Source organism: Rhincodon typus, chromosome 39 (genome assembly GCF_021869965.1).
Source record: "Rhincodon typus isolate 14 chromosome 39, sRhiTyp1.1, whole genome shotgun sequence".
In the NCBI taxonomy this organism is placed as follows: domain Eukaryota; kingdom Metazoa; phylum Chordata; class Chondrichthyes; order Orectolobiformes; family Rhincodontidae; genus Rhincodon; species Rhincodon typus.
The window spans coordinates 10,828,207-10,840,895 of NC_063370.1; the positions used below are offsets into that span (position 1 = coordinate 10,828,207).

A 12,689-nucleotide genomic window follows, 5' to 3' on the forward strand; every position below is an offset into this window, starting at 1 on the left:
TACATTTTATTTTGTTCAAAAAGCACACAATTTATAGACAGTCAGTCAATGTGGTGTTTTATACATTCGTACTTTAGAAATAAAACCAGTCTGACTCCAAACTAAAACACAAACAGATTGTAAACAGGGCATCACAGCTAACATGCATCATCTGGCCTAAAATGTCACCTCTTCTTTACACTGATAAAACCTTTAATTCTCTCAGGACCATGACTTGAAAGGAATTCGGGGATTTATATATATATATTAATCAATTAATACCTTCTAACCAATTAAAGATTTAATAGCATCTTAGGTTTGTTTAGTACATCCTCATCCATGGTGTAAACCTTTGATCTTTTACTTATAAATTCTGTGGCTGATACTACCTCAAACACTGACACCTGAAGAAGGGCTGAGGCTCCAAAAGCTTGTGTTTTCAAATAAATCTGTTGGACTATAACCTACTGTTGTGTGATTTCTGACCTTGTCTACCCCAGTCCAACACCAGCAACTGCATATTATTGGTATTAGTTCAGGGAGAAGTATCAGCCAGGACACTTGAAAGATCGTTCCTACTTTTCTTCAAAAAAGCGCAATGGGATCTTTCCACCATCTAGCCAAGAGGGGAGCCTACATCTTGTATCGTTCTCAACCCAAAAATTGGAACCTCTGATGGTGCATCACTCTCGGTGCTATAACTGCAGAATTTTCCTGGATTTTCTATAGAATTGCGTTTGAAACCACAGCCTTCTGACACAAAGAGGTTAGAATGCTACTATTCAGCTGCAGCTGATATGGTGCAACTACACATCCTGAAAATGCGAAAGATGCCACATAAATGTTAGCTCTTTTAAAATATATACTGCAAGGTCCACTCTAAACCAGTCCTGATCCAAAATAATGTGCCAGTTTCCCTGTACAATACAAAACTTCGAAAATCCCATTGGTGTTCACAACCGTCGTGATTGATTCTTAACTACTGTCTGAAATAGCCATCAAAATCCACCATAATCACAGTTTGGAGAAGGTGATGGGCACATTCCAAAAATGAATTTTGAAAACTGCCTCCCTTACTTTCTCTGGTTATATATTTTTAGCTGCACTTTTATTAATCCAGAGAATTCAAACGCCAGGTTTTTTTGGGCTTTCGTGTTTCCCTGTCTATTTTTTTCTAAATTTCTAACAGGCCGCTCACTGCAGTTCGTCCAGTAGGCGCTCCAACTTCTCCCTCTTGGTCCCCGAGAACTCTCCCATTCTGGCCGAGCGCCTGAAGAAGTGGAAGGTGGGCATGCATGTGATGCCAGCGGACCGAGCAAGCGGCTCCGCGTCGTCGACATCCACCTCCACGAAGACGATGTTGGTCAACTGCTCGGAGAGGTTGTAGAAATGCGGCCGGATCATGCGGCAGTTGCTGCACCACTCGGCCGAGTACATGACGACCACCAGCTGCTCGGTCTGGCTCAACAGGTTCTGGAACTGCTTGGCGTCCTCCACGTGTCTCACCACCATGCTGCTTCCGGGTCCGTGCCCACCTTCCCACTGGCCCCGCCCTCAAATCCGCACCCAGTTGTGACGAAGGTCGACGTCAACATCCCATTGGCTGATTCTCATTGGCCGCTACAATTTGCTACTTTTTCATGAATGGGTCGGAAAGATATCAGCTCCATTGGCTAGAATGCGGTTGATTGACGGCGCAAGCAGCCTATCAGAAAGTCCATCACGGCGATTTCGTAGCCACCACAATTCTATTCAAAAGGATCAGAGTCAGTGGATCTGAATTTGTCCCGGACAGATTCCACAAACATCAGTGAAATAATGATCTGTTGAGGTCCTGGTGGTGCAAGGGTAGTGTCCCTTCCTCTGAGCCAGGAGGCAAGGGTTCAAGTCGCACCCGCCCCAGAGATGTGTAATACTATACCTGGACAGGTTGATTAAAATACCAAAACAAAATACCTAAAGCGATCCATTCATGGCACTATGTGGTGCACTGGTCCTTTCCCTAACTCTGAGACATGAAACTTAGGTTCAAGGCATGCTTCCCAACATGACGAAACTGTCTGAACAAGTTAGTTAGAAATATCTGTAATGACCTATTCAGAGTTAATTAACCTAAAATTCTCAATTATGCTTCTCTCTTCACAGGTGCTGTGTGATATGCTTCCATATTTCTTGCATTCACAGTGTTTTACGTAGGAGACAATGATCAATTAATTTGAGGAAGAGTCAGACTGGACTTGAAACATTAACTCTTTCTCTCTCCACAGATGCCGTCAAACCTGCTGAGTTTGTCCAGCACTTTCTGTTTTTATATCAATTAATCTTTTTAGCTTTTAGTTGAGGATAAGTATTGGCCAGGACATCAGGAGAACTCTCCTGTTCTTTGCACAGAAACAAGCCAAATAGCCTTTACTTGTTTGATATACGTCTCTACCTATACCCTCTATTCCATATTCAGCATGTTTTTAGCATATGTTTCTATTCTCTTTTCTTTCGTGTACTCATCTAGTCTCTTATCGAAAGCATTTAAATGATTCGCCTTGGTCACTTCCATTCAGCTCCTCATGTCTGCTCCAGCTCTTCAAATGAACATCATTATCCATTGTCAATCTGGTTTTCCCCATGCTCTCGCACATTACTTCTTTCCAAATGATCACACAATAGCCTACTGAATGCCTCAATTGAACCTGTTTCTACCACACTTCAAGACAGTTTATTCCATATCCTAACCACTCACAGTCCAAAACGTGTTTTGTTCCTTGCCTCACAATCGCTTTGTTTGCTTTAAATCTAAGTCTTTAAATGTCTAGTTGTTGACCCTTTTACGAGCGGGAACAGTTTCTCCATATCTACTCTACCAAGCTCCAGCATGATTTTGAAAACCTCTATCAGATCTTCTCTCGGCCTTCTCTCCTGGGAGAAAAGTCCCAAATTCTTCAATCTATCATCATAACTGAAATTTCTCCCTGGAATCATTCTTGTAAATCACTTCTACACTTTCTCTAATATGTTCACATCCTCACTATCATGTGGCCTCCAGAACTGTACCTCCAGTTGAGGTCTAACAAGTGTCTTGTACAAGTTCAACATCAGCTCCTTGTTTTTACACTATGCACCTATTAAAATATAAAGCATTAATAAAAATAAAATAATTAATATCTAAAATTATCATTCATAAAATATCCAATCATACGTAATTTTAAATCCTCTACATCTTTGAATTTCTAAAGAAAAAGTCCTACCCTGTTAAAACATAAGCATACTTTATCAGTTCTGGTACCATCATTGTAATTCTTTTTTTCACTTTCTCCAGTGCTTCCATATCCTTTTAATAGTATGGAGAACAGATTGTGAATTCTAATTGCAAACAATCATATTAATACAACTTCATTAGTTTGGAAATGCATAACACTAGAAATAAATCTCCGGTACTTGGTTAGCATTTTTAATAGCTTTGCTAACCTCATAATAATTTGTTCACTTTTTCCTCAGGTTTGCTTTGCTCATTCATCCCTTTAAGTTTCGTTTTTCCCCAAGGCTTGGTCTTTTCATTTTTTTTTATCAAACCCATAACCTGTATTTCTATATTAACATTGAATCTGCTACTTAACTCCAGCATGCAAATGTCCTAATTCTTCTTGTATCTTCTCAGTACTAGTTAAACCTCCCACCAACCCCATATCAATAAGTATTGAGTTGTTTGTTACCAAATCCAAACCAATAATGTAAATTATGAACATCAGTGGTCCTACTGCTGATTCTGTGGAACATCTCTTTCTACTTTCCTCTGAACTAAATGACTACACTTTATTCCTGCTTACTGTTTTCTGCTTTTTAGACAACTTGCTGTCTATTTAGCTGACTGTCTTTGCACTTTAATCTTTCTCAAAGGCTTGCCATAAAGTACCTTTCTAATAACCTTTGGAAAATCCAATATATGACAGCTACTGCATTGCCCTTTTTAAACTTCCTGTTATCCTTTCAGAAATTTAAATCAAGTCAGTTAAGCATGCCTTTTGGGATGTGTGCTACATTTCTTATTGTATCTGTAGTCCCTACATGTTCATCTAGCACTCTTTTAGTGCATACTCCAGCACTTTTCCTCCTACTGGCATTAAGCTGCCTGTTCTATAGACTTAGATTATTTTTCTAATTCCCTTCCATATATTAACTAGCTCCTGTACTATCTCCTTCCTTTTTCCTTGATAATACATTTGGTGCATGCTTTCAGGCATGTTGTTTAAACCATTTATTTGAAAGAGTCCCATGGAGTACTGGGCGGCACTGTGGCTCAGTGATTAGCACTGCTGCCTCACAGCAGTAAGGACTCAGGTTTGATTACAGCCTTGGGCAACTGTCTGTGTGGAGTTTGTACATTCTCCCCATCTCTGTGAGGGTTAGGTGGATTGACCATGCTAAATTGCCCACAGTGTGCAGGGGTGTGCAGGCTAGGTGAATAAGCCATGGGAAATGCAGGTTATAGGGATAGGGTATGGGAGTGGCTCTGTGTGGGTTGCTCTTTGGAGGGTTGGTATGAGCTGCATAGCCTGCTCCCACATTGTAGGGATTCTATGAAATTGTTTACATCCACCTTTGAAAGCATACGGAACCTCAGTTTAATTTCTTGTCCACAAAGCATCACCTCTGAGACTGCAGCAATCTTTCAGTACTGCACAGGACAGTCTGCATGTGATGGTCAATGTCTTCATACACCCTAACCAATCCATGTTACCCTGACTACTTGAATGTGTTATCTCATACGTGGGATTTATGAAAATTGTTTCGGAGCATCACTGTGTTATTTAATTTTTTGCGAAGCAATTTTAACAAAACAATACACATAATTGGTCAGATTATAATTTTATTTGATTTTGTCTGCCTGAAAATTCATATTACTGACCCTTTGGTGTCTGATCCTAATACTCTCAGAAGATCATAGAACATAAGAAATAGGAGAAGTAGGCTACTCAGCCCGTCAAGCCTATTCTGCCATTCACTAAAATTATGGCTGATCGTTGACTTCAACTCCACTCTCTTGCCTGATCCCCAATATCTCTTGATTCTTTTTGAGTCCAGAAACATATCATTTTCAACATTAACTATACTCAACAACTAAGCCTTTTGGGGAAGAGTTTTACAAGATTCAAAACCTCCTAAGTGAAGACATTCCTCGGTTTCTTTATTTCAGTCTAAAGTAGCTGTCCCCACTCTGAAACTATGACCCCTCCTTCTCAGCATCCACCCTGTCAGAAATTTCAGAATCCCATACGTTTCAATGACATCACCCCACCAAGTCTTCTAAACTTCAGATAATAAGGTCCATTCCAGTCACACTCTCCTCATAGCACAATCCTTAATCCCAAAAAAATTTCCAGTGGATCTTTGTTTGCATCCCTTCTGAGGCCAATGTATCCTTCCTTAGGTAAGGAGGCCAAAACTGTACACAGTATTCCAGATGTAGTCTCATCGGGGTCGGGGGTGTGGGTGTGGTACTGGGAATCTGCTATACTACTTTCTAAAGGAAGGAGCAGTTGTAGAATGTAAAGCCAAGTGCCCAGTAACAATGCTACAAGAATTCAAATGACTTCTCATGGGCGATCATGGTTGATGGTTGTATCTTAACATGGAAACTCATACCCATTACACCAGCAACCTTTCACACTGCTCAAGCACCACACCCAATCCCTCACCCTGCACCACCTCCTGAATCTTAGGACCTATGCCTTAGACTCCAAGTCCTCCACCTCTCCTTCACACTGCCACCTCTCACCTCTTCTACATACCTCCAGCCATGAAACCACAATGCTGCATTATCACTGACATTCTGCCTTTCCTCTTCAAGGACAAGGTGGCCCTTAACAAGAAGAAGCTGCACAGAAGGCAAGGACGCCTGCAATTCCTGATGCCTCCAAAGGAGGTACTGTCATGGGGTTAGCTGTAATAGAATCTCTGGCATCAGACATCACTGAGACGATTGAGGATGAACGTATGTTCTTGCCTTATTACCCTTTTCAACTTCCAGCACACCATGATCCTGCTGTCTGGCAATGATGAGCAAGCTGCTAATGGTGTGATCTTAGGCCTCTTGTTTTACACCACCTCCCCTCACACTAACCCACTCCTGCCCAGCCACTGTATCCCAAGGATTGAGTGACAGGACAGCACTTATAAAGGGGCCCTGTTGCTATCCTTGATGCTCCCAGCCACCAGATCAAATATTGGCACTGCATGCAACCTGGAAGCTAGACATAAGTTGGGTTCAATACGCAATCAGTCATTCAGGTATAAGTGGGTTACAGCCAGGAATGGGGGTTCCCTTGCCAGCTGATTGAGAGGGAGGTCACAGATGGGTACTGCTGCAGTATACTCAGTTGAAAATCTTGATATGCACAGATGGGCCGGCACTTTGAGATGCTGGATACATCAGCAGCCAGTTTCCAGACACTGTCAAGGACCATGGGAGAGATCAGCTCCCAGCAGGCAGAAGACATTAGTACAGCTAGTCTATTTCCCCAGCCTTGGGAAGGAAGTTGCCAAGTGACGTTCAATTGCACTTCCCAAACTCTCAACCTTCACCACCTAGAAGGACAAAGTAAGCAGATCATAGAAACACCACCAGGTTTCTCTCCAACCACACGCAATCCTGACCTGGTAATATATCACCATTCCTTCACCATCACTAGGTCAAAAACTTAGAGCTCCCTACCTAACAGGGCATGGACCACCTTCACCCCACAGCATGGAATGGTCCGAGGTGTTCCAAGAGAAAACAGAGATAGGCAAGAAGAAATGCTGGCCTTGTGAGAGATGTCATCTCCTAATAATGAACTGTTGGATAGCACATAATCAAATGAGCCCCAAGAGTATTTTTTTAACAGTGTTCACTATACGAATGGAAAGTGCCTGACATAAATTATCACAGACACTGAATCTACAATAGCAATTCCCAATTTACAGTAATAAAGATAAAGTTTGGAAATGCCATCTGAAGACCACAATGTAAATAAAACAAGGCAATTGTTCATAGACAGGTAGTTTGCCGTCACACATGGTGTCAGCATGAAGGAGTAAAGATTAAATCATACAGTTTGCTCAGACATACTCAGATACAGAAATTACATTCATTATTAAACCTGATGATTCATATATTTTGTCGAGAAATAGAGTCACAGAGTTATACAGAAAGGAAACAGACCCTTCGGTCCAACTTGTCCATGCCAACCACGTATCCTAAATTAATCTAGTCTCATTTGCCACTGTGTGGCCCATATCTCTCTAAACCCTTCCTATTCATGTACCCATCCAGATGCCTTTCAAATGTTGTTATTGTACCAGTCTCCACCACTTCCTCTGGCAGCTCATTCTATACACGCGCCACCCTCTGCCTTGGTCCCTTTATATAGTTCGCCTCTCACCTTAAACCTATTCCCTCTAGTTTTGGACTCCCCCACCCTGGGAAAAAAATCTTGGCTTTTAACCCTATCCATGCCCCTCTATAACATCACTCCTCAACTTTTCACACTCCAGGGAAAATAGCCTTAGCCTATTAAGCCTCTCCCTATAGCTCAAACCCTCCAACCCTGTCAATATCCTCATAATTATTTCTGCATCCTTTCAATTTAACAATATCTATCCTATAGCAATACAAATCTCTAAAATACTGTCTAAAAATTCCAGTATCCCATGAAAGAGTTGAGGTCCCAACACTGGTCCTTGTGGTACAACATTCATCGCATTCTGACAACCTGAAAATGTCCCATTTATACTCATGCTATTGGTTCCTATTAGCTGAGCAACACCTCTATCAATGCTAATATTGTTACTGCCTTCACCATGATCTTCTACCTTAAAAAGTAACCTTTGATGTGGCACCTTGTCAAATGCCTTCTAGAAATCTAAGTACAGTGCATCTACTGGTTGTTGTTTATATGTATTGACTTTACTTCCTCAAGGAACTCCACTAAATTTATCAAACATGACTTCCCTTTCACAAAACAACTGCCTGATTATTTCTGCAATATTATTTGCATCTTATTATCATATATAGTGAAGACACAAAATATCTGTTCAATTAATGCACAATTTCCCTATTTTTCATTATTAATTCCTCAGATTCACTCTGTAGAGGACCAACACTCAGCTTACTTAGGTTGCTTTTTAAATACCTATAGAGTTCTTACAATCAGTTGTTATATTTCTAGCTACCTTTCTCTCAAATTCTAATTTCTCCCTCCTTAATAGTCTTTTAGTGTTCTTTATATACTGTCCGATCTTCTGACCTGCCACTCAGTTTTGCAAAGATCTTTCCATTTAATGCTATCTTTAGCTTCCATAGTTATCCAAAGATCTTTCTTTTACAATCATTCTTTCTGATTTGAATGTACATTTTTCAAGTATATTGAAATAGCATTTGAAGCAGCCTACCACTGAATATCTCTACTGACCTATCCCTTAAGTTTCCAGTCACTTTAGCCAGCTCTGTTGTCATAATTGCCCCTATAGTTTGTCCTTAAGTTTAAAATACCAGTCTTGGGTCCACTCTTTCCTCCCTTGAACCTAATGGGAAATTTGATCTTTGCCGCCCTGAGTACCTTTACTATGAGGTCATTAATGAATATTGTCTCATTGTACATTACCTGGTCTAGCATTGTCTGTTCTCTGGTTGGCTCTAGAACATGCTGTTCTAAGAAGCTGTCATGAAACTCTCTGTGAACTCATCATTCAGGCTATCCTTGCCAGTTGATTCATTCAATCTAGATGAAGGTTAAAAATCACCCACAATTTTCACCATACCCTACTCATAAGCACCAATTATCTAATCCTGGAAACCCTGCCCAACAGTGTGGTCACAGTTAGGATACCCATAAACTACTCATACAAGTGACTTCTTTACCTTTCCCATTTCTCATCTCTATCCAGGTCTACACCCTAACATCCAAAACTAAGATCATCTCTCTTGATTAAGAATAGCGCTGGTACTATTAACAGAGCAATTGCTCGCTCCATCTTTACCTAGTTTCCTGCCCTTCCTAAAATGTCATCAACTATGAATATGCATGCCCCATTTTTTTGGCATTTTGTAACCACGTCTCTGTAATGATTACTTATTTCTATTTGAGATGCAAAATCATGTTTTGTTACAAATGCCATGTGCATTCAGCTTTGAACCTTTAGTTCTATCTTTTTACTATTTTCTAATCTTTAGTCCTTCCTACTGTTACACTCTTAGATTAGTACACCATCCCTTCCTATCATGTTCTGATACAATTTGCTTCATTGCTGCCTTGCTCTTTTGCCTTATCTTCTCCATTTAACTTACAGAATCTTTCCTAACTTGATCCTTCTCCACCACTATTTAATTTAAAGTCCTCTCTACTGGCCTAGTTATGACGCGCCAGCACACTGGTCCCAGTAAGTTCTGCTGAAGACCATTCCAACAATACAGCTACCATTTCCCCAATACGGGTGACCCTGAAATCAAAGGGGTATTCTCTCACATCAATCTTTGAGTCACACATTTAATTTTATTATAGAGCGCCTGTTTCCTTCTGGCCAGCTTGAACACAATGGACCAAAGAGCTTTTTTTCCACACTGTAAAAATCTATGACGCTAATGTTAAAAAGGAAAAGTACACGCGTTTCAAAAGTATACAATGTGGTTCAATGGTAGTGACCCTGCCTCCGAACCAGAAGGCACTGGTTCAAGTGCCACCTGCTCTAAACATGTGTAACAGTATGACCGAACACTGATTAAAAATATCTAAAATACAAACATTAAAGCAGCTTTTGATTGTTCCTTAACTGTGCTAAACCTGACCTGAGATCGATCATTGCTGAGTATTCAAAGTGGAAAAATATTCCTACTCATGCTATTGAGCACACAAGTCAAAGCCTACTTGTAAATGATAAATCCAGCTCTGTAATTTGGAATAGAATATCCGGGATTACGTCTTAACTTCAAGTTTGCTTGGTACCAATTATTATTTTAGGCACTGTCAAACTTGCTGGAAAAATATAACCTTTCTCTCAGATAGCAAATGTTGATGAGTACTAATTAAATACTACTGGCCAAGTGCTAGAGAATGGGATTGGAACAGACAGGTGAATGGTGGGGGTCATATTCTATGCTGTAAAATCTCTGAGACTCTACTCTTCAAAGGAGAAAAAACAAAACATAGACAAGATAACCGTTAGGTATCGGCCTGCTTTAATTTAGGCGAAAACTGCGATCCATCTCCCTGCAGCTTTTGGATCATCCGCTCCAGGAGGCAGCGGTTGGGTCCCTTAAACTGAAAGATCTTAACACCGGTCTTGTAGAACTGGAAGGTGGGGAACCATTCAATGCGGCAACGCTGCACCACATCCTTGGCCACGTTGATGTCCACCTCGTAGAAGGCCACCTCCGGATAGGATTCGGCGAACTGGTCGAAGTATAGCTGAATCATCTGGCAGAACTCGCACCAGTGCGCGGCGAAGAGCATTACGACCAGGCGCTGCTCACTGTCGCGCAAAGCCTCCTCATACTCTACCACACACTTGATGGTATTGACCTCGCCCATCGCCCCGCCTACAGAGCCGGCCCCGCCCACTCAAGGCCCTAGGGGTTTCGCCTCTACACGCCGCACACCCCACACCCGTCACGTCATTGAAACGTGCTACAAACACCTCCACCGCCATTGGCCGATACGGTTCCCGGCGCTCCGCCAATCACAACCGGCCTCCGTAGCTTAGCAACAAGGGTTAAAAATACATTTCAAAAATGGCGTTCTCAACGTCGGTCACTCACATTCGACCGCCGATTACTCACTGTCGAGCACCAACTCCCTCCAAAGTGAGCGCTCGGCATTTTAAACCCCCACCTCACCCCGCAAAACGTTTGAATTGTTGGGATTTTCAAACCAAGTTTTTCGGTCCACCCCGCCAAGGTAGACGCGACGGCTATTGGGCGAGCGGGCTGTCTATCAATGGACCCCACAGCCGTCTAGATGATGGGCGGCGTTATTTACCAATCGTAAGAGCAGGATGAGCATCACCTTTTCCCCAATAGGTCCACGCCTCCCAACGCCCGGCAAATAGGACCGGCTTCAGGGGGCCGGTACCTCGAGCCAGTGTCTTGATTTGCCCCGAGTGCGGCGGCCGGGAGGAGGAGTGCGGGCGAGAAAAACAACATGAAGAATTAATTCGGCGGGGCACGGACGCGTTATGGCGGTCGGGGGTCGATAAGGAGCGAAAACCGTGTCTAACTACTGTGATGATCGGGATATAATTAAAACAAATAGTCACGTCCGAGTAAATCAGCAGGTAGCGACCCGATCCCGGCGAGAGTTTTTTTTTTAATTTGATTGCTGTGGCGCTCAGGGCGCCCGTTACACGGCGGCTTCGAAGTGGCCGTTTTTCATCTCCGAGGCCAGGAATTATGCGCTGAAGTAGCTGGCTTCATAGAAGGTGTCTCTCCGGAAAGGATGGATTCCCGGGGTGGGGGGCAGTCCTGTTGCCCCAACAATCCCACCTTATGGGGGTGGAAAGGGTGGGGGGGCGGTGGGAAGAGAGGGGGTGGAGCGGGGAAAGTTCTCGGTGGCACAATCGCGCATGCGCGTCAAGACCACCAGCTGGCCGGGACCTGTCGCGCTACCTCTTCTTTAGAGGTGAAGACTGCTTTTTTTTTAGGGAGGTAGTTGTAGGATGAACCATCCAAGGCGAGATTTTGGATGTGCCGATTGGCACCGAACCGCTAATAGTTGCCGCGCCGTAGGACTGGCGGTAGCACTCGCACTCAACGAACTACAAGCCCCATAATGCACCGCGCGTCGTGCCTCGGAAATGTGGGCAGGCCTTCAAAGGGAAGTGGTGTCAGGGTCTCTTTTTAAATTCAGTTTTGAGGTGGGGTTGTTTAGATAATAATGGAATTGGGAATGTTCGATCATTTTAATGCATACGTTTTATCTGTACTGAGTGAGAAAAGCTGCCTTCTCCTTGCTTGTTAATGCAGCGTTTTCAGGAGGCTGCGTGTAAGGTGGACCGAGTTTTAGGGTCTGCAGTTATGTTGACTGATGAAAGGTGATGGGATTATTCTCCTGTAGTGAGGGGAGTGTTGCACTGTTTGCAGCAATCCTTTTCAAATAAATGTGAAAGATCCCTTGGTGCTATTTTGATGAGGAAGCACCAGTGGAATTGGCTGATGTATTTCATAGAATCCCTACAGTGTGGTAACAGGCCCTTCGGCCCAACAAGTCCACACTGACCCTCAGAGCATCCCACCCAGACCTGTCCCTATATAACCCATTTAATCTGCACATCCCTGAACACTACGGGTAATTTAGCATGGCCAATCCACCTAACCTGCACCTCTTTGGACTGTGGGAGGAAACCAGAGCACCTGGAGGAAACGCACGCAAACATGGGGAGAATGTGCAAACTCCACACAGACAGTCACCTGAGGGTGGAATGGAACCCAGGTCCCTGGCACTGTGAGGCAGCAGTGCTAACCACTGGGCAACTGTGCTGCCCAGAGTGTGGTAGTTTTATCACCAACATCTGCAGCATTACCCTCAGTGGCTCCCTAGTCCCATCATCCTACTGACAAAAACCTCCTCCCACAACTATCTTTTTCTCATTTATTTGGGAGTGTTGGCTAGGTCACATTAATGGCTGATCCCAAGTTGCTAGTGAGATCAGCCATTAATGTGACCTAGCCAACACTCCCATATAAA

The 12,689-nt window shown here is 42.9% G+C and overlaps 3 protein-coding genes across 3 annotated transcripts in view; 1 reads left to right on the forward strand and 2 right to left on the reverse strand.

The window, feature by feature from the left end:
- Positions 1-404: 404 nt before the first annotated feature.
- On the reverse strand, positions 405-1,491 carry LOC109926905 (thioredoxin-like). Its single transcript, XM_020526770.2, has one exon. It carries the CDS (start codon positions 1,489-1,491, stop codon positions 1,174-1,176), a length of 318 nt encoding a protein of 105 aa, XP_020382359.1. The 3' UTR covers positions 405-1,173.
- An 8,674-nt stretch (positions 1,492-10,165) lies between these two features.
- Positions 10,166-11,502, reverse strand: LOC125487316 (thioredoxin-like). The gene has a single exon (XM_048618401.1). The coding sequence runs from the start codon at positions 10,536-10,538 to the stop codon at positions 10,170-10,172; it is 369 nt and encodes a 122-aa protein (XP_048474358.1). The 5' UTR covers positions 10,539-11,502; the 3' UTR covers positions 10,166-10,169.
- LOC109926911 (SERTA domain-containing protein 2) overlaps positions 11,167-12,689 on the forward strand; it is a 17,050-nt gene continuing 15,527 nt past the window's right edge. Inside the window, exon 1 of the mRNA XM_020526777.2 lies at positions 11,167-11,280. The gene's annotated coding sequence lies outside the window, so the exon portion shown is untranslated. The remainder of the gene's footprint in view (positions 11,281-12,689) is intronic.

Bases quoted from the DNA above. Each gene is read 5' to 3' on its own strand.
- LOC109926905 (XM_020526770.2), bottom strand. From the start codon at position 1,491: ATGGTGGTGAGACACGTGGAGGACGCCAAGCAGTTCCAGAACCTGTTG.
- LOC125487316 (XM_048618401.1), bottom strand. From the start codon at position 10,538: ATGGGCGAGGTCAATACCATCAAGTGTGTGGTAGAGTATGAGGAGGCT.